The 17,787-nt window shown below is 35.1% G+C and overlaps 3 protein-coding genes across 4 annotated transcripts; 1 reads left to right on the top strand and 2 right to left on the bottom strand.

Annotated features, from left to right (window-relative positions):
* Nucleotides 1–1,186: 1,186 nt before the first annotated feature.
* On the top strand, nt 1,187–5,403 carry LOC147389946 (protein ABIL2-like). 2 transcript variants are annotated; one of them, XM_086417741.1, is made up of 11 exons: nt 1,187–1,558; nt 1,677–1,761; nt 1,984–2,082; nt 2,340–2,422; nt 2,543–2,693; nt 3,848–3,947; nt 4,072–4,164; nt 4,262–4,304; nt 4,416–4,480; nt 4,658–4,827; nt 5,048–5,403. In XM_086417741.1, the coding sequence occupies exons 3-11, from the start codon at nt 1,987–1,989 to the stop codon at nt 5,216–5,218; spliced, it is 972 nt and encodes a 323-aa protein (XP_086273867.1). In that variant the 5' UTR covers nt 1,187–1,558; nt 1,677–1,761; nt 1,984–1,986; the 3' UTR covers nt 5,219–5,403. The 2 variants fall into 2 exon arrangements, with proteins under 2 accessions (XP_086273867.1, XP_086273868.1); XM_086417742.1 differs by lacking the exons at nt 1,187–1,558; nt 1,677–1,761 and having other exon boundaries at nt 2,020–2,090.
* Nucleotides 5,404–5,619: 216 nt separating this feature from the next.
* On the bottom strand, nt 5,620–9,527 carry LOC147389947 (transcription factor). Its single transcript, XM_086417743.1, has 4 exons — nt 9,339–9,527; nt 7,223–7,295; nt 7,032–7,087; nt 5,620–5,937 (listed from the first exon to the last, which is right to left on the bottom strand). The coding sequence occupies exons 1-4, from the start codon at nt 9,401–9,403 to the stop codon at nt 5,823–5,825; spliced, it is 309 nt and encodes a 102-aa protein (XP_086273869.1). The 5' UTR covers nt 9,404–9,527; the 3' UTR covers nt 5,620–5,822.
* A 2,073-nt stretch (nt 9,528–11,600) lies between these two features.
* Nucleotides 11,601–17,691, bottom strand: LOC147389948 (alpha/beta-Hydrolases superfamily protein). Its single transcript, XM_086417740.1, has 11 exons — nt 17,473–17,691; nt 17,168–17,363; nt 16,946–17,028; nt 15,995–16,095; nt 13,969–14,064; nt 13,800–13,853; nt 12,923–13,071; nt 12,709–12,826; nt 12,439–12,526; nt 12,067–12,270; nt 11,601–11,940 (listed from the first exon to the last, which is right to left on the bottom strand). The coding sequence occupies exons 1-10, from the start codon at nt 17,579–17,581 to the stop codon at nt 12,068–12,070; spliced, it is 1,197 nt and encodes a 398-aa protein (XP_086273866.1). The 5' UTR covers nt 17,582–17,691; the 3' UTR covers nt 11,601–11,940; nt 12,067.
* Nucleotides 17,692–17,787: the final 96 nt, after the last annotated feature.

Genomic DNA, 17,787 nt, shown 5'->3' on the forward strand with positions numbered 1-17,787 from the left:
AAAATGATTGAAACATCCCAATAAAAGAAAATTGACTAAGTGATGAATATTGTAAATCTGATATTTTGTGTTAATTATTCATTCGATTAGCTTGTCACGCAAATTATCCACGATGTGTTGGTAGGTTTTCGAATTACAGAATTACCACACTAGATGGGAGTATGGGAACGGTGGTATAATATTCGTGGGACAATAATATTATCACACCAGTATAATACCATTATACACCATAAATTTTTTTATTATAATATTATATCATAAGTGCGAAGAAATGATAAAAGTCTCGTAACCTCATTTTATAAGAGAGCTACTATTGGCATCCCAACTTATACTTATCACATCCCAATTTCTTAAATTATTTATCACACCTCAATTAAAAATTAAAACACACCATCCAAGCATTACAAACGTTTGGTTCAAGTTATTACTAAAACATAACAAAGCATTAATGACACGTTCAAGCATCTTTAATAGTTGTTTACTATTAGGATTAGGCTCATATAAAATTTTAAGTCTACAAATAAAACTTTAAACAAGAGAGAGAAAAAGAGTTTCTATTCTCAATCACTGATTATTTTTTTAAATGGGATGTAATAAGTAAAAGTTAGAGGTGCCAATGGCAGCAATATTTTTAAGAGAACTGCTATTAGCACCCCAACTTTTACTTATTACACTTAAATTCTTAAATTATTTCACAACCCAATTAAAGATTAAAACACTCTTTAAAGATTACAAAAGTTTGTCTTAAATTGTATTCTCCATATTACAAAACATAATAACTCTCGTTGAAATAATTTTAGTAGTTGTTTACAATTGTGGTTAAACTAATATAAATTTTTGAATAAAAAAATTAACAAGATCTAGAAAATAAGATGAGAGAGCTTCTATTAGCATCTCGACTTTTACTTATTCTGAACCACTCATTATGAGTCGTGATGAAGTGTTGTGCTAAAACTAAAACATATGTGGTCTGTACGTGACTACGAAAGGAAAAAGATCTACGGTTCTGTGCACTTTCCACATCAAACTCATACAGACTGCCTACATTTTTACACATCATTTTATCATTAGTTTTATTTCTTTAATTTTAATTGGGATGTAATAAATAAAAGTTGGGGTGCCGATAGCAGCTCTATCTCTTTTCTCTTTTTCAATGGTGCAGTAGTATCTCTCTAACAATGAGAAAAGGATACAGTTGGAAAAATGAGAAAACAAAGGGATTATTGGGTCAATCCATTACACAAAATCTGTAGGAAGAAGAAGGAAACAAGAAAATAGGGGGAACAAGGTAGAAACTTGAAATATATTTTGTAGAGGTAATATTTGTGTGGGAGTGGTGACTGGTGAATGGTGATGGTACCCACAATGAGAATATCAATGATGTGGTTGGGACCGATTCTTTTTTAATAAAAAAAAGTCTCCTTTTTTACTCTCAGCTTGAGCTTGAGCTTGCTTCCTCCATCCTTTGATTACCTGCCGACGTGCTCTCTTTAATTGATTTGATATTGTCCTTCCAACCCAACCTTTCATCAACAATCTTTCCCCTTAATTTGTCCAAGTAAATACCCATCTCCTTCACTTTCTCTCTTATTTTCTATGTTCTGCTTTTGTTCAGTCAAAATCCTTTTAACCAATTCATCATTCCTTTGTTTTCTTGTCTTTCTTTAACTTTGCAGCCCCACTTTTGAGGATTCACTCTTGAATGAGAAGTGGGTTTTGGGTTATAGTTACAGAGAAAGAACAACAAGGAAGGAAGACCAGGTTTGGCTTCATCCCTTCCTTCCCATGTTCTTTTGCTCTTTGTTTGGTTGTATTAATGGAGACAAATGGGCTCTTTGTTCTTTTCCTCTTGTCTTTGTTTTCAATGCTGGATTTATCAGTTTAATGCCATTTTTACTTAGAGTGACATGTAGAGATGTTTTGAATTTGAAATGGGTTTTGTTACAGAAATCTAATTGAATTTGTTTTTTTTCCTTTGTGAAGACCATGTCGTCTTCTTCTTCAATAGATATCCCTTGTGAACCATCCAATTATGATGAGCTCTCCATGCAGCAGAGCTTGCTCTTCTCGGACAGTCTCAAGGTGAATTGGTGAACTCTTACCCCTTTTATTTCTTTTTTCTATTTAAAGAGAATTGGGTTTCTGTTATCTAATGAACACTAAGGATATTTTAGATTTATCCCTAAAATGGGTCTCCATAGAAAGCAATGTTTAGTACAATTTCAGCATCAACACTTCATTTACTTGTAATTTTAATATCTCAGAAGGATTTGATGGTTTCGAGGAATTTGATGTTTTCGGAAATGCTGAATTGGCTGTTGTGGATTTGGGTTTGACAGGATTTGAAGAATCTGAGAACACAGTTATACTCCGCGGCGGAGTATTTTGAACTATCTTATACAAATGATGACCAAAAACAAATGTGGGTTCTCTGATTCCCATTCCATCAGATTGGGTGGCTATGGTTTGAGTGATTGGGGAATTTTCTTTTGACATTATTATATGTTTTGTTTTGTAATTTGAATTTTCATTTTGAATTTAGGGTGGTGGACACCTTGAAAGATTATGCCATTAAAGCTCTCATTAATACTGTGGACCATTTGGGCTCCGTCACATATAAGGTGAATGGTCTCTTGGACGAGAAAGTTGAGGAAGTTTCTGGAACGGAGCTTCGAGTCTCTTGCATCGAACAGGTACTTTATGGTCAGTTACTGTTCTATTTTTAGTGGAATATCTGTGGAGTTAGGAATATTGCATTAGAGAATGACTACTTCTGCTAAAAGGAAATTTGAATTAAGATCTAAAGAGTGAAACATCTATGTGTATAGAGTTATAATTCTCTATTGACTTCCGATTGTAGAAGGAAATATGATAAAGAATTGACCAGTGACAACTTAAGAGTAGAAAACTTTGAGAAAGAAACTTTGGAGAAGTTCAAAATAACTGAGGATTGGGAGTGAAGCTTGAAAATCGTCTGATCCATCTTTAAACCGTGTTCTTAACTTAAGAAATGGAAGAATTGAGGCCAAATGTCAGGACCCAGGATTGCAGAATCTATAGTATTCTAATGGTGGATATAAAATTTCATGAAGAAATAGAAATTGAGACCATCAATGATTCTATTTTTTATGTCTAGCTCCGACATCGCTCTAGAAAATGAAGGAAGGCGATTGTTTTGGAAAGCTGATTTAATTGAAAAGCTTTAACTATCTAACTCGGATAGGAAAACTTACAGAACCCAAAATTAGTTCATAAACACTGCCTGACTGTCAATTTTTTTTTTTTTTTGATAAATATAAAAATTTTCAATGAAAAGAAATGAGAAAAGGCGGCTGAGATAGCCCCCAAACAACAAGACAGAAGAAAACAAACGAGGCCAAAAAAAAGAAAGAAATAAAAAGATAAAAAGAAATAAGAAAGCCCACCTCCTCAAAGTCTTTACTCATCTTCGACCAAAAGAAAAGTAACCCCATAATCTCCAAAATCACCGTGTGAGATGAGCTCTCCTTACTCTGGAACACTTTGTTGTTGCGCATGAACCACCATTCATTGGGTCTTCCATAGGTCTGTCTTGGGCTACCAACTGGATCAATTGAGATAAATGTTAGCTTCAGTTTATTACATTCCCATGGAAAACCAGAAAAATCTGTGGAGTTTCCTAGAAAAAGGGTACAAGGCTTTTTCCCTCGTCTCTTTTTGCAAATTTTTGTACAGGTTATTTACTTTAAGGAAACTTCAACATTAGACAGCCTCCTTACTCAAAAAATGGCAAAAAGTTGCTCTCTTGCTATGCTTTATTACTCTGTGCTACACAAATTGGTAATTCTCTTTTGGGTGGGTATTTTAGAGACTGCGGGCGTGCAAAGAGTTTATTGACCATGAGGGACTTTCCCAACAGTCCCTACTGATAACAACTCCCAAATTCCATAAGCGGTACATCTTGCCAGGCAAGTACATTCCTTGCTCTTCTTCTCCCTTACTAGAATTTGTAATCTGCAAAATTGGTCGCAGACTCTATTTTTTTATAAAATCATTTATTTGTTTTTCTGTTTTCTTGAATTTCGTATTCAGTTGGGGAGACCATACACAAGTCTGGCCGTACCGTATCAAAACTTCAATGGTGCAGCCTAGATGACGAAGACGACTGGCATCAATTTAAGAATGGTACATCTTTTTTTTCTCTCCAATACCATTGCATTCATATTGTATGCAAGAAATCAGTATATTTTGATCATTTTATAATGTCTATGTTTTGTTACAGCTATCCGGTCGACAATTAGAGACACCCCATCATCTTCATTCAGGTAAAATGTCAACATTTTTTTATATTGTAGATTGTGATAGTAAAGTCTATGGTGGCACTTGAAGTGTCCTTCACGTAATTCATTATAAAATTTATTGAATTATTCATACAGAAAAGGGTATTCGCCATCACCTTCTCTACGGCCTTCCCTGCGATTCGGAACCTTTTCCTTCACAGGTAGTGTGTCCAACAGAATGAGTTCTACAGATAGACCCCCCCCCCCCCCCCCCCCCCCCCATGACCTCTAATTTGCATTATGGATCTGTTCTTTCCTGAACTGTGTTGAATGGTCTTCTGTCTTGGTTTAAGTATATTGTGCGGAGATGTACTGATGAAGTTTACATTGAAAACCAGAGAAGCAAACAGTCTCAGATAAGCGAGCGCCCTCACCACATCGGATCAAGTTTCCACTTATACGTTCTGGATCTCTCTCGAGTAGGCCGACAACTCCTCTCTCAAGTAGACCAACCACTCCGAATTCTAGTAGGCCTACCACTCCAAACTCTTCTGATACAAGACAGCGGGTAAGCACAGTATGTAAAATTCATCTGCCAACAAAACATTATTGAACCTATATATCCTTTCAAATTGTGCTGTAGTTTCATTATTTCTTAGTTTTCATTGATTTCTGAACAGATGTTCACTATGTATTAGACATAAAATATACATTTAAACACACATATTTACCAAGAATATTTTTCTAGATTTTAACTTGGGAAATTTGCCTCTTCTGTTTGCCTGTAGTACCATTCGGAGCCACGGAAATCAGCTTCAATGCGTCTCCATGCTGAGAGGGACATCTCAAAAGAGACTGAACAACCCACCAGCAAAAGTAAACGTCTTCTCAAGGCCTTACTGAGCCGGCGCAAATCTAAGAAAGATGATTCACTGTATACTTTCTTGGATGAATACTAAGAGAATTAAGCTCCAAATAGAGAGGCAGTAAAGGTTCCCTTATAGTTCAAACCCAATTTGTAGTTTGTACTTTTCAAAGTGCAGATTAGCTTTATAATGTGCCTCATAGAAGAATGTTTATTTGTCCAAATTTTATGTATCTTAGAATTGAAGTTATATATCAAATTGGCCATAGCCTTTACAAACCCTGAAAGTGTTGATTGATATCTCTAGCAAAAAATTATTGACAACACTTGAATCCCATTTGCACGAATTTTATGTATTTTGTTTAGTTTCAAAGAAAATAGTTAGGCTCCAACAATTTAAAGCGTTGTTGGACCCATATGAATTGCCTCAACCCTCTAGAGGTCATGGCCTAGATTAGATCTATAAAATAAAAATAATAATTTTTTTAAATCTGATTCTTGGACTGAAAAAGATATCAATATATTATAAACTGGTGCAACATCAATCAGGAATTGATACAAGTTCATTCCTCAAATAAGATACTGAATCGGAAAGTCAAACTACAACCAAAGCCTTTCTGAAGCTTCCATGAGCATTGAGTTCCAATCAAGTTAAAGCTCTTAACAAGAGGTTCTAAATGTAAACAGATGAACCAATTTCACTGTTCTAGCCCTGGTCCAAATTCTTCGATTGTTTTCGTGGCAAGTGTCAGAATGTCTACAAATGCACTGAAGGATGCACGCAAAAATCTTGCCTCTACTGCCTCAAAATGCCTGTATCAACAGAAAAACATAAATAACAAGAGGAAGACAAGTTAGTAAGAGATTTATACACTAACCCATAAAAAGTTGAAAGATTAGATTATCTACTTTTGGGATAAATATGCCATTTTCACACTATGAAACCTCTTTATATAAAAGATTATATACTTTTGACTATAAAAAAAGGTAGCTCCCACGTCCTGAATATGTACCATGTGTGCAGTAGTGAGGCTCACACACTTGGAAAATTCCTCATAGCTCTTAGCAAACACAGGTACATTTTCGAAAAATACTAGAACAAAGGGAAATAGCCAACCCCAAATCTTTGGGATAAGGCTTCGATGATGATGATGATCACTCTTATGAAGAGAATTCTGAACTCAAGTCCTGGACTGCTGGTAGATGGTCCCTTGAAACTGATCATAGTTGGGATAGCTTTCTTAATTTCTTTTCAAGAAAAATGAAAACAAAATATAAAAGAACCTTTGAAACAAGAATGCCCTTCACATTAATACATTGGGGACACCGCAATAATCTATAAATGGCCACATTTGACATGCGTGCATGCAGTAAACTGGGACCAACCATCGAGGGGTCCTAACTAGGAGACTTTTTATACCCAAAGCAACCCCATTGAATGTTGTAACCATCAACTTATGGATCCACTCCACTGTAATACCACGAGTGTCATTGTAAATGCTATCAAGTTTGCAATCCTAGTGTAAGGCCTACAATACTCTGTCCTATAACACAATCTTCATCATTCCTCTCAAGATTAGCCACCTACTACTATAGCATTCTATCCTTGAAATGATCCCACTGTCTTGAAAGTTAAAAGAGTCTTATTTATATACCAACTTTTCGAAACTTCTAATTGAATTCCCAAAAGATGGCAATTATCAATCCCATCTATACCCCCTTTATTTGGAAAAGGCTTGCAATCATTAAAAATAAATTTTTAACCTTTTTCTCCAAAGAACTGATATTCCCGAGTGCATTTAACATAGAAGGCGTCGAGTGAAAATCAGTATCTATGTTATAGAAGGTATCGAGTGTAATTCAGATGAAGGAAATAAGATTGTTCATGTTGTAGAGAAGAAACTCACACTAAAAGTTTTCCATCAGACACAGACATCCTCCTTTTCACCTTGTCGGGTTGCAACTGCAATTGGAGATGAAAATCAAACAGGAACTAAATTAAGAATTGTAAGTTCTATTCTTAAGTGAAACTCATAGAAAGTTGCATATGCAGGATCATGACAGCCACTAGAGAGCTTTGGGTGAAACAATGTATCACCTCTTTATCAACAGCTAATGCTGAATGGATCATGGATGCGTTCACCTGAGAACCGTAATTTACTTCCAAATCACTGCAGACAGAATTCCAGTTAGACATTAGCGAACACTATGGCTTCCAAATAAATGGATGTGAGGTGAAAAACTTGAAAGTTATTGTGACATTACTTGCACACACATTTCTCTATGATTCCGAACATCTTCTAAGGAGAGAAACAACCTGATTATCGTGGATGGCCAAAAGATGTTTGTATACAGCCAGACAACTGTTGTTCACAAATTCTCTCAGTGGTAGTTTTTTTTCATTTTCTTTTCAACTCTTGACTTTGGACCACATCATTTTTGTGATATTATCTGTGATTTTTTTTTTTTTTTTTGTGTAAAGCGAATTGTAACTTGTGTTTACATGATTTGGTGTCATTTTTCGTCTCTTTTCAAAATCATCTAGTGTTTTCCCTATTCTATATTAGAATTGTTTCAATCATGGCATAATCTGCCTTTCATATCAAGTGAAATGATTCCACAGAGTTTGATTATTTCTCTATTTGTTGGGCCATCTGGAGGGAGATGAATAGCCATGTGTTTGAAGGTAAGTAACACTCAAATCAGGATCTGATTATTAGTGTTTTGAGTTTGTAATTCTTCTGGTGTAAAAGCCTATAAGGAGTTTAAGAGACATTTCTTTGAGGATTTCGTATTCAGGTGGGATATCATTTGTAAAGAGACTTCATAAGGTGGTTTTCGCCTGCATATGCTTGTAGAGCTGCATGTTTTCCCGATAAGAATCATGATGTTAATAAATTGAGCGTAGCAGAAATGAGGATGTTGAGATGGACAAGTGAAAAGACTGAGAAAGGTAAAGGTAGAAACGACCACATCCAAGAAAATAGGTTTGGGCATGTTCAAGAAAGATCGATTACAGCCCTATTTAGAAGAAATATTAAAGTTAAAGGTCCAAAAAGAGTGAGAGGAAGACCTAAAAGAATGTGGTTCAAGATAGTAAAGAAGATATGAACCCACTTTCAATAACAAAAGACGTGGCTATGGACGGAGTGGAATAGAGGAACAAGATTCATTTAGCCGACCCCAAATCATTGGAATTAGGCTTTATTGTTGTTTCTTGCTTTGCTTTAGGGTAAGTCTCTCGACCTCCCTAATAAAATTTGAGTCATGATATTACTACACGAGTCCAGATTGTATGCACCCAGGGTGGAGGATTGAAACCCTCTGCCCACACCTCAACACATGCCACGTAAGTCACAAGCCAAGGAATTAATGCCTAAAATCTCTCTTTTTTCAAAATTTCCTTGAATTGTGGCTTTTGTGGCATGTGTTGAGGTGTGGGAGGAGGGTTTCAATCCTCCACATATGATCCGGACTCATTACTGCACCAAATAAGTCACACCATAAATGAATGGGATTTTGTGTCTGGATGTGATTTTATAACAAAATCACTTATGGGGTTTATTCATCTTTTTATGGTGCAGATAATATCACAGCTCTAAAATTTTATATCAAGTACAAAAAGAAATCCAGAAAATTCAACAAAACATATTTCAATCAAATAGTGTAAACAATTGTACAAGGTTAAGAAGAACAACTACCATGAACCAAAACCCCCAAAAAAATAAAAATAAAACCCATATTAGTTAACCAAACAAAATCCTAAATAAAATAAAATAAAAAAGACTAAAAGATGAAGTCTATTTCAGGTTACCAATCAAAAGCTTGGAAAAAAAGGGAAAAAAATGCAAAGAAAGTAAGAACCTGAATGAAGAAAACTTGACAACCCAAAATTGATTCAAAAGCAAACACAAGTAAAACCCCCAAAACAAAGAAATCCCATATCAGTCAACAAAATCCTAATAATAAAAAAAAGAATAAAAGAGGAAGTCTATGTCGGATTACCAGTCAAAAGTTTGGAAAAATGCAAGAAGGTAAGAAACTGAATGAAGAAAACTTGCCAAATCTCACAAACCCACAACCCAAAAATTGATTCAAAAGCAAACACAAGTAAAACCCCACGCTCATAATGGGTTAAAAGATTAGATATTTCTCATCCCATCCATAAACAAAGCAGAAGAAAAACATTGAGAGAGAGAGAGAGAGAGACTGACCAGCTGAACTCCCATTGAGAAGGAAGAGCTTTGCCATCGGCGGCCTCAGAGACCAACGTATCCATTTCCCAGAACAGAAAACCAATACAGAGAGGCTGAGGACCAATACAGAAACTCAAAAAACAGTAAAGGAGGCTCCTTTCCAAATTCCAACTAGAAGGGTTTTGGGAAGGATTAGTCTAACTTGCGCCGGAAAGCCCATGTAGCAAACTAGTATGTTTTGGGTAAATTACACTTTGATACCCTGTGGTTTGGCATAATTCCATGTTGACCTTAACATTTTGACAATTACATTACCTCCCGTTTCATATTTGGTGTCAACTGTCAAAGTTCAAATGTTATTTTAATAAAAGGAGTTTTGATAATCTGACTTAGGCACATAGCAAACTCAATTGATTTAATAGACTTGAAAATCGTAGATGTGGTCTTCTTGGGGTACAAACTGCATCTTTTTATGAGAAACCGTAGTTTTATATCCCAAGGAGAGCATATCTACATTTTTTAAGTTTTGTCACATCAGGTAAATCGATTGAGTTGTCATGTGACTAAGTTAGATTATCAATATTCTAATAAAAAATAGTCAGGCTGGGAGTGGTTGTAAGAGCAAATCTCATATCACACATCTTAACGGGAAAGTGTATAAGAACCAAATATGCTTTTTGATTGTTATCTCGATGAAAAACATTTATGATTTTTACATACTTTCACATCAAGATGTGCGATATGAGATACAATCTTGAGGTCACTTCAACATTATTAAAAAAAATCGTGCTGAAATGACATTAAATTTATTGTGATTTTTAAATTTTTGATGTGCAGACATAATCATTGATGTGATGCAAGTAAACCCATCTACAGTTATGTACGCACCTCCACGTTAGAAATATAAAAATTACAGTAAATCCAATGTAATTCTAGCATTAATGTTAAAAAAAAAAAAATGATCTTTACTACAAATAAAGTCATTTTTTTAAAGTGATTGGCTGAGGGAGGGCAAGTAGATTGAAAGGGGTAAATGAGTCTCTTCAATAACTAAAAGAGAGGTAAGTGCTGAAAACGTTAGGTGGTAAACATAGAATTATGTGAAACCATAGGGGTGAAAGACTAAATAACCTTGTAGATTGGTAGTTTGGTACTGTGAATTGTGATGTCAGCACGAGTATATTCCAGTGGTATATTATGGTTATGGAATATGAAGATGCCAATGAAGAATCTTCTCTCTCTCTCTCCCCTAATTAAAAGCTTCCTTCTTGCCTCTCTCTCTCTCTCTCTCTCCCCGTTCCTCACAAAAGCAACGACAAAAATGCCAGGCAAGTCTCTCTCTCTCTCTCTCTTTATGTATTGTAGTGCTATTTTCTTGGTATTATTGATATGAGAATTGTTTAATGGATGGTAAGATATGATTTATTATTTGTTCAATGGCAATTTTGGATCAATAAGCGATTAATAGCTGTAAGTCATGAGTTTGATACCCAATATGAGCATTAATTCCTCGGGAGCCACCCGTAAGGGCTCACCCTCACTTACCTAGTGTGTTTGATGTGTGAGTGTTGCATGTGCCATGAGATTAGTCTTTGGACAAAACCATGGTCTATGGACTCGGCAAAGCTCAGATACGGTCCGGTCCTCTCTCTCTCTCTTAGAGCTCTCATGTCTTACATCTCCCTTCACAAGCCATTTTGACGAAATGGTCACTGACTTGATTTAGGAGGAAGGCTTGACACCCTTAGCAAATATGGACGCCACTTGAACAAAGACCTCATCCACCCCCATCAACACCATAATAATAATAATAATAATAATAATAATAATAATAATAAAAAACCTATAGTCGAACACAATTTTCAATCTTTCTCTTACCAAATTTTAATGATAAAAGAGATTGTGAGACAACAATGCAACCGAATTTGTTATTAGAGTGGTCACATTGAGACTTTGAGTCTACCGAAGTTGACATTTGGAATGAGTGAAATGAGTTGATTTGTTGTACTGATATGGCAGATATTATGGTAGGTTGAATTGTATGTATACAAGCTTATAATCCTATTTCTTGATTCCATTGGCAAACTTTTGCAAATTGTGGATTTTAGTGGAAGCTTTATTAACCTCACAGAAACCAAACTCAAACACATACCCGACAATTGACCGTTGATTTGCTTAAATTGAACCAGTTCAGTTGTTTTAAAAAAAATTTAATTACTTTCGTTATTTACTAAATTTTTTGCCATCAAGATGATCGACACTGTCACAATATCTCAGGAAGAACAAAATTTCCACGGGGGAAAAGCAAAGAACTTTCATAATCTTAATTCCCAACGTATGTTCGATACAAAACATTTACTCTGAATCTCTGATGCATAAGTTTTAGGTTCTGGTGCTTCTCTTGTATCTCTTCCAAGCAAACCAATCTTATCTTGACTGCGTCCTGTCATTCTCACTTGTGAACCTATCCAACAGTCTCTACCAAGTCAATATATGACACTTGTCTTGTTTCGAAAAGAGTTGGCGAGACTAGTCTATTGTGTCTCTTTGCTTATTTATATTTTAGATCGAGTACTTGTTACAGGGAGTCGCAATGTTGGCTCCACAAATTAAACCCAGCCTACAAACAGAACACTCTGATTAGATTCGAAGATGCTGGTGATTTAAACAAAGAAACTTGAACCAGACAACAGAGAAAGGTCGTATTATGCGATAAAGATGCTTTATTTATTGTAAGGTTATATACATTATGAGATGGAGGCTCCGACTCTAGCTGGCTTTGAAGTTCTGAAAACTTTCCGTGCGTGCTCAAATGCCATTACAAAGAGACCAAAGAGGTATAAAAGGCCAAAATGTAGTTTTTCTAATATGTCAAACATGAAAGATAAACCGTTTCGTCCCTCAGCATTCCTTGGGCTTAATGACCTCTGAATTCCCTTCAATTGCCATCCTGCAAGAGATCGAGAAATACATGTTAACCTAGGTCAGTAGGTATTTGGAGATGACCCAACAAAAAGGTCTACAGGATCAATCCCGAGTCTCACACCAAACACACATGTGTGCACACACCGAGACAGAAAAAAGAAAATAAGAAGTTTCTTTGATATCTTCTACATACCAGTGCCTTTCTTGGGTAAATTCGACCAATCGTGAGGATTCAACTTCAGTTCTGATGCCTTGATCAGATCTCTAAGAGCTTGATTGACCTTAAAGTTTCACAACAGAATTAAGTTATCGGCTGTAAGTAAATCTAATCCACATAGGATAACTATAAAGTTACTTGACTCCTAGTTGCACTGAGGCAGAATGCTCGGGAAGTGCCCACATGTAATAAAAATTAAAGCTATTTATACCCCAAGAAAGAATCCTTGGAGAACAAAATAAATACCTCTTCAGGTCTTTCATGGCTCACTAAATGCCCTCCATGGAGATCTACCATTCTAGCAGAAGGTTGCAGTTTCTCCGCAAGTTTCCTTGCATGATATATTTGAGCGATGATATCATACCTATAAATGCGCAAAATCGTTGATTAATTAAGAGTGGGTGTGATTATGAAGGATGGTCTGAAAAGGAGATGTGTCCAATGAAGATTGAGTTCTAACCTGCCATGTATGACAGAAATAAGAAATCCAGCAGACCGGATCACTTCAAGTTCTTTTGAGGTCATCTTGTGTTTCCAGCATGCATTAATTTGACCTTCAAAACCGTGGTTAGATTGCATTCCAGTTGATGATATACCTTTCACATATTCCTGCAAAAGATCAGTTTCATATCAAGTTAGCAAAGATGGTTGCTATGAACTTATTTAATATAACAATATATTTAATTATTAGTACAAATCCATTAGAATTAGTCAGGTATCTATGTCATCTTATTATGATGTATTCTAAACATGTTAGTACGTTCATATAAGCATTGATTTTAATTTTCATACTTTATATTATATGATTGTTTATTGTATTTTAATGACTTGTGAATATATTTTAGTGTTGGTTTTATCATTTGCTACAGTTTCAATAAGAAATTCCTCAATATTTCTATCATTTCCATTGTTTGAAATATTTCAATTGCCAAGCTGACCAAAATAAACAACGAAATTGAAATTTAATACTTTGGCAAGAACTATTAAATTGAAATTGACTAAGGTTGTAAGTAATGTTATTGGATTGTGTAATGAGCAGGGAGCTAACAGAACAAGATGGTTTAATACTGGTCCTCACCACTGAAAATATCAAAATATGTTCGAAAAAAACATGTTTCAAAAAGAAAATTGAATTATGAACTTAAAATAATGGTGAGTAATTTCCATTATTAAGTTTGACAAATATTTTTTATTTTTGAAAAAAAAAAATGAAACTGGTAAATATTTCACATAATGTTTAATGACAGTTGTTTAAATAATAGCCATTATGAACAGTAAAAGGGGCCCAAAAAAGAAGGCAATCTTTCCATCTTGAATCTCTTAAAATTGTCCCTTACTTGATATAAAATTGTTCTTCTCGTACTATCTCCAACGTATTCGTCAAGATATTCCTGCACAACAAACATACTGTCAAAACTTTGTGTTTAATTTATGTCTCAGAAAGAAACTTAATTTATAGATAAGCAATGATAGTAGAGAGAATAGAAAAATACTACACCAGCAGACCTTTGTGTAGTGGGTGTCTAAGTCAACCGCTGCCCTTTGCTCAGGAGTCTTTGCTTTTATGAAACGGATTGCAAGGGCTATCATTTTCCGATCAATCTGGAGAAGAAGTATAAATTGAATATCCTTAGTAAAGCCTCCAGAGAGTTAGTAAAATCACCTCTTGATTCATTGTGATCATGGTCTAAAACGAGATGCCTAAATCAGGACATTATGAGACACACATTCAACACCTCGTTTCTGTCACAATCGCAATTTAGATGTCTCAAAAAAGAAATTTTGAGACAATGAGATTTTTGAACCATGATTCTGATTTTCCCACTATATTTTGGATATGATCCCAGATCAATGGGCTTTTCCTAATAGCCTATTAGAACTAATGCATTACTGGGATTTTGATGGCTTTGACAATGAGATGGTGATTGTTTGGAGGATGATATCTTTTCCTTATAGCTAGTGGATTAAAAAGGAATAATCAAATATGTGAAGACAGATGTCATAACAAGTACGTGATTTTGATTAAAGCTACTATTAATGGTCTTAGATAACAACTAATGTTGATTGTTTTTTAACTTATTTGGTCTCCCATTAGTTCCTTCCAATTTTTGGGGATTTCCAGCATATCACTCCTCTTCACTCATTACAGATCAAGATTTAAAATAAAAAATTAAAAAATTTGCTAAAACTGGGAGTCTGAGACGGAACATTCATTTTGACATTTCAATTTAGGTTAGAAGTTGGCTTTAGTTTATGTTTCTCCATTAGAGTCTATATGGAAGAGGCCAGAGTCTATGAGAAGAAATATTTCTACTAGTTTTCCATGTTCTGGATGTTAGGTCATTAGTTAAGTCCACGTCCACGTCCACGAGGGAAGCTTAACTAAAGTACAAGGAAAGACATACTTACAAAACATGAAGAAACATGCAGGCTTCAATTTTTCAAGCTTTTGGTATGTTCCAATCTAATTGTGAAAAATAAATACATAAATCTCAAAAGTAACAGATCAGAATTCAAATTCATTTGTTGCATTGGTGGCTCTTTCCATTTACTATCGTGAATTGTAACTATACGTTTTCCTCAGTGCCTAAAGGTATTGAGTATCCCACGTATTACGCTGTTTCCTCCTTCTGCAGAGTCAAAATGACTAGAAAAGGGAGTAGCTTCAGAGGTTTGGGAAGTTAGATAGCCATGTATCATGCAACCCCAGTTTCCATTCTTCCCGTCTTCCTCACTAGACATAACAATGTTGAATTGACGTGTTTATACAGAAAAAAGTTAAAATCAACTTCAATTTCCTTAAGTGAAAAAAAGCAAGCAAGAATGTGGTAGAATGAGGCGACGAATGAGGATAACTGTCATGTCATCCACTTCAGCTTCAATCTCCTCAAGCTGCATAACTGTAATTTCATCCATTAAGGCGGCGAATGGGGGTAACTGCAGCAATTAATTACTGAGACTGCCACTCTCCTTGCCAAGTTACAGCTACAAATATCTATGTAAAAATCTCAAACTTCTCATTTTGAATTCACCTTAACAAATGCCAATTTGGGTTGGAGCCATAATAAATTATTTGGTTCAAAATTTTCAGCAATGTCCTCTCCACAGAGTAATCTCCCCAAAAGATAACCATTTTGGTCAGACATAATACTTACCCTACTGCTAAAAATGATGCAATAACATATTGTTTAACATGTGATCTGCTCACTCAAGAAACTCCCGGTGATTGGATTGAATGACTACTCTCCCTCACTTAATATTTACATTCATCTAAAAGTTTTCCATTAAGAAGAATGGAACCTAAATTTATAAAATATACAATCAAACAAAATAAGGAAAGAATATCCAAAATCAAGGCACTGTAATACAATCATCTTTTGAGTAACAAATTCATCAAGTAGGTATTTCACACATTTAGAAGAATTTCTGCAACTAGACGCATCCATGTAAAAATAAATAAAAATGGAACCTATAGGGTGCATATGAATTCGTCAAAAGAAGAAAAAAAAAATATCAAATATCATAAGCATACCTTTGGAAAACATTCAAAACCCCCACCAGTCACATTAAGTAAAGCCAATGACAATATCCTATCAGGCACCATTGACGCCAACTTGCAAGCTATCATAGCCCCTATTGAAACAGCAAAGACAAATTTAACAAGCAAAAAAAGTTGAAACTTTAACTTAGCAAGTATTTTTGAAGAAATATGGTAACATTCACTATCTTCAGATCTGTCAAATCTATTGACAAACATCAATTCAGTCAACAAGTGAAACTGGTTGCTTCTAAAATCTTAATTGGTGTCTCACCGAAGGAGACCACATGAATAAGTCAAGACAGGGCTATGAAATGTTTTGAACTTCGTTGAAAATGAAATTTTTATCTGCAATACAGGAAAACTAATTCATAGCTTTGTTACTTGGCAGGCCATGCATGGAGTTTGAAGAATCAAGATAAATTGGTTACTTGCAAGGTGACTTACTCAATCGATTTCTACAAAAAAAAAATTTTTTTTTTTTTTTTGGGAATTGCATAAGAAAAACCAGACATTACTAGGAATTATCGAGGAGGGTCTTCTCTTATCTTGATTGGATAGAACTATTTCCGATCATTCGGCTGAGTTTGACTGGATTTAGCTACCTTTAACAACAATAATAATCCCATATCTTAAGTCATCAAAGTATCTCTAAATAATGCCACAATTGATCATATTTTGGTAAGATGAAGAACAATTTCGAGTATATTGTTAGAACCAATAGAGCAGCTAATGTTTTAGCTTCTTATGGTACAAAAGTTGGTTATGTAATATATAAATAGACACCCAATTCACTTCTTGCTACTTTAATAAAAATCAAAAATCAAAAATTTTAATCTTATTTGAGCTTTATAAAGACGGGTTCTTCTGTTTATGAGTTCTAACTAATAATATAATAGTATTTCAAATAGAAAAAAGAGAATAAATGATCGAGGTCGGACTCACCCATCGAATGCCCGACTACATGAGCTTTTCTCCAACCCAAATGATCCATTAAAGCTATTGCATCTTTTGCCATCAATGTTGTTCTGCCACCAATTAAATCAAACATTAGACTTCAACAATTTTAAACATTTTTATTATGGGGTTTCTCCAATACTCAATTTAGAATCAATTTAGCAGAATTATAATAATAAATTAGAAAAAAATAATAATAATAATTCTCACGTATATTCTGATTTTTTGGTGGGCACAGAGCTACCACCCATCCCACGGTTATCAAAGGCGCACACCTCTATTCCACCATTGTTGTCATCATCATTGTCATTCAGATCGATGATCGTCGACTCAGCATCGTTCGGCGTCTCCGTACCTGTAAGGCCCCTAATTTGGGGACCCCAGGAATCATGGGTTCCTGCCAAACCTGCAGATAATAATGGATATAATAAATATAAATAAATCCAGAAAAATAGAAAATTAAAAATAAAATAAAAAAAACAGAGAGAGAGAGAGAGAGAGAGAGAGGGAGATACCAATGAGGAGAAGAACTTTGGTTGGTCCATGGCCATAAGTTCTATAGAAAATCTTAATTCCATTGTTCCCTCCTCCATTCTGGTTTTTGCTGACGTCACAGAACGGCATCCTTCTTCAATCAATTCTCGAGAGAGACAGAGAGAGAGTTGGGTTTCAGGAATCACGAGACGAGACGAGACGAGAACCACACTTTGTTTTCTTTTGTTTTTCATCTTCGTGAAGGATCGGGTGTGTATTTTAATGGGCGATGAAAAGTTGACTTAGGACACGTGGATGATCATGATTAGTGTGATGCCACGTAGGATGATTGATGG

This window comes from Akebia trifoliata, chromosome 12 (genome assembly GCF_017979445.1).
Source record: "Akebia trifoliata isolate Shusen 1 chromosome 12, ASM1797944v1, whole genome shotgun sequence".
NCBI lineage: Eukaryota > Viridiplantae > Streptophyta > Magnoliopsida > Ranunculales > Lardizabalaceae > Akebia > Akebia trifoliata.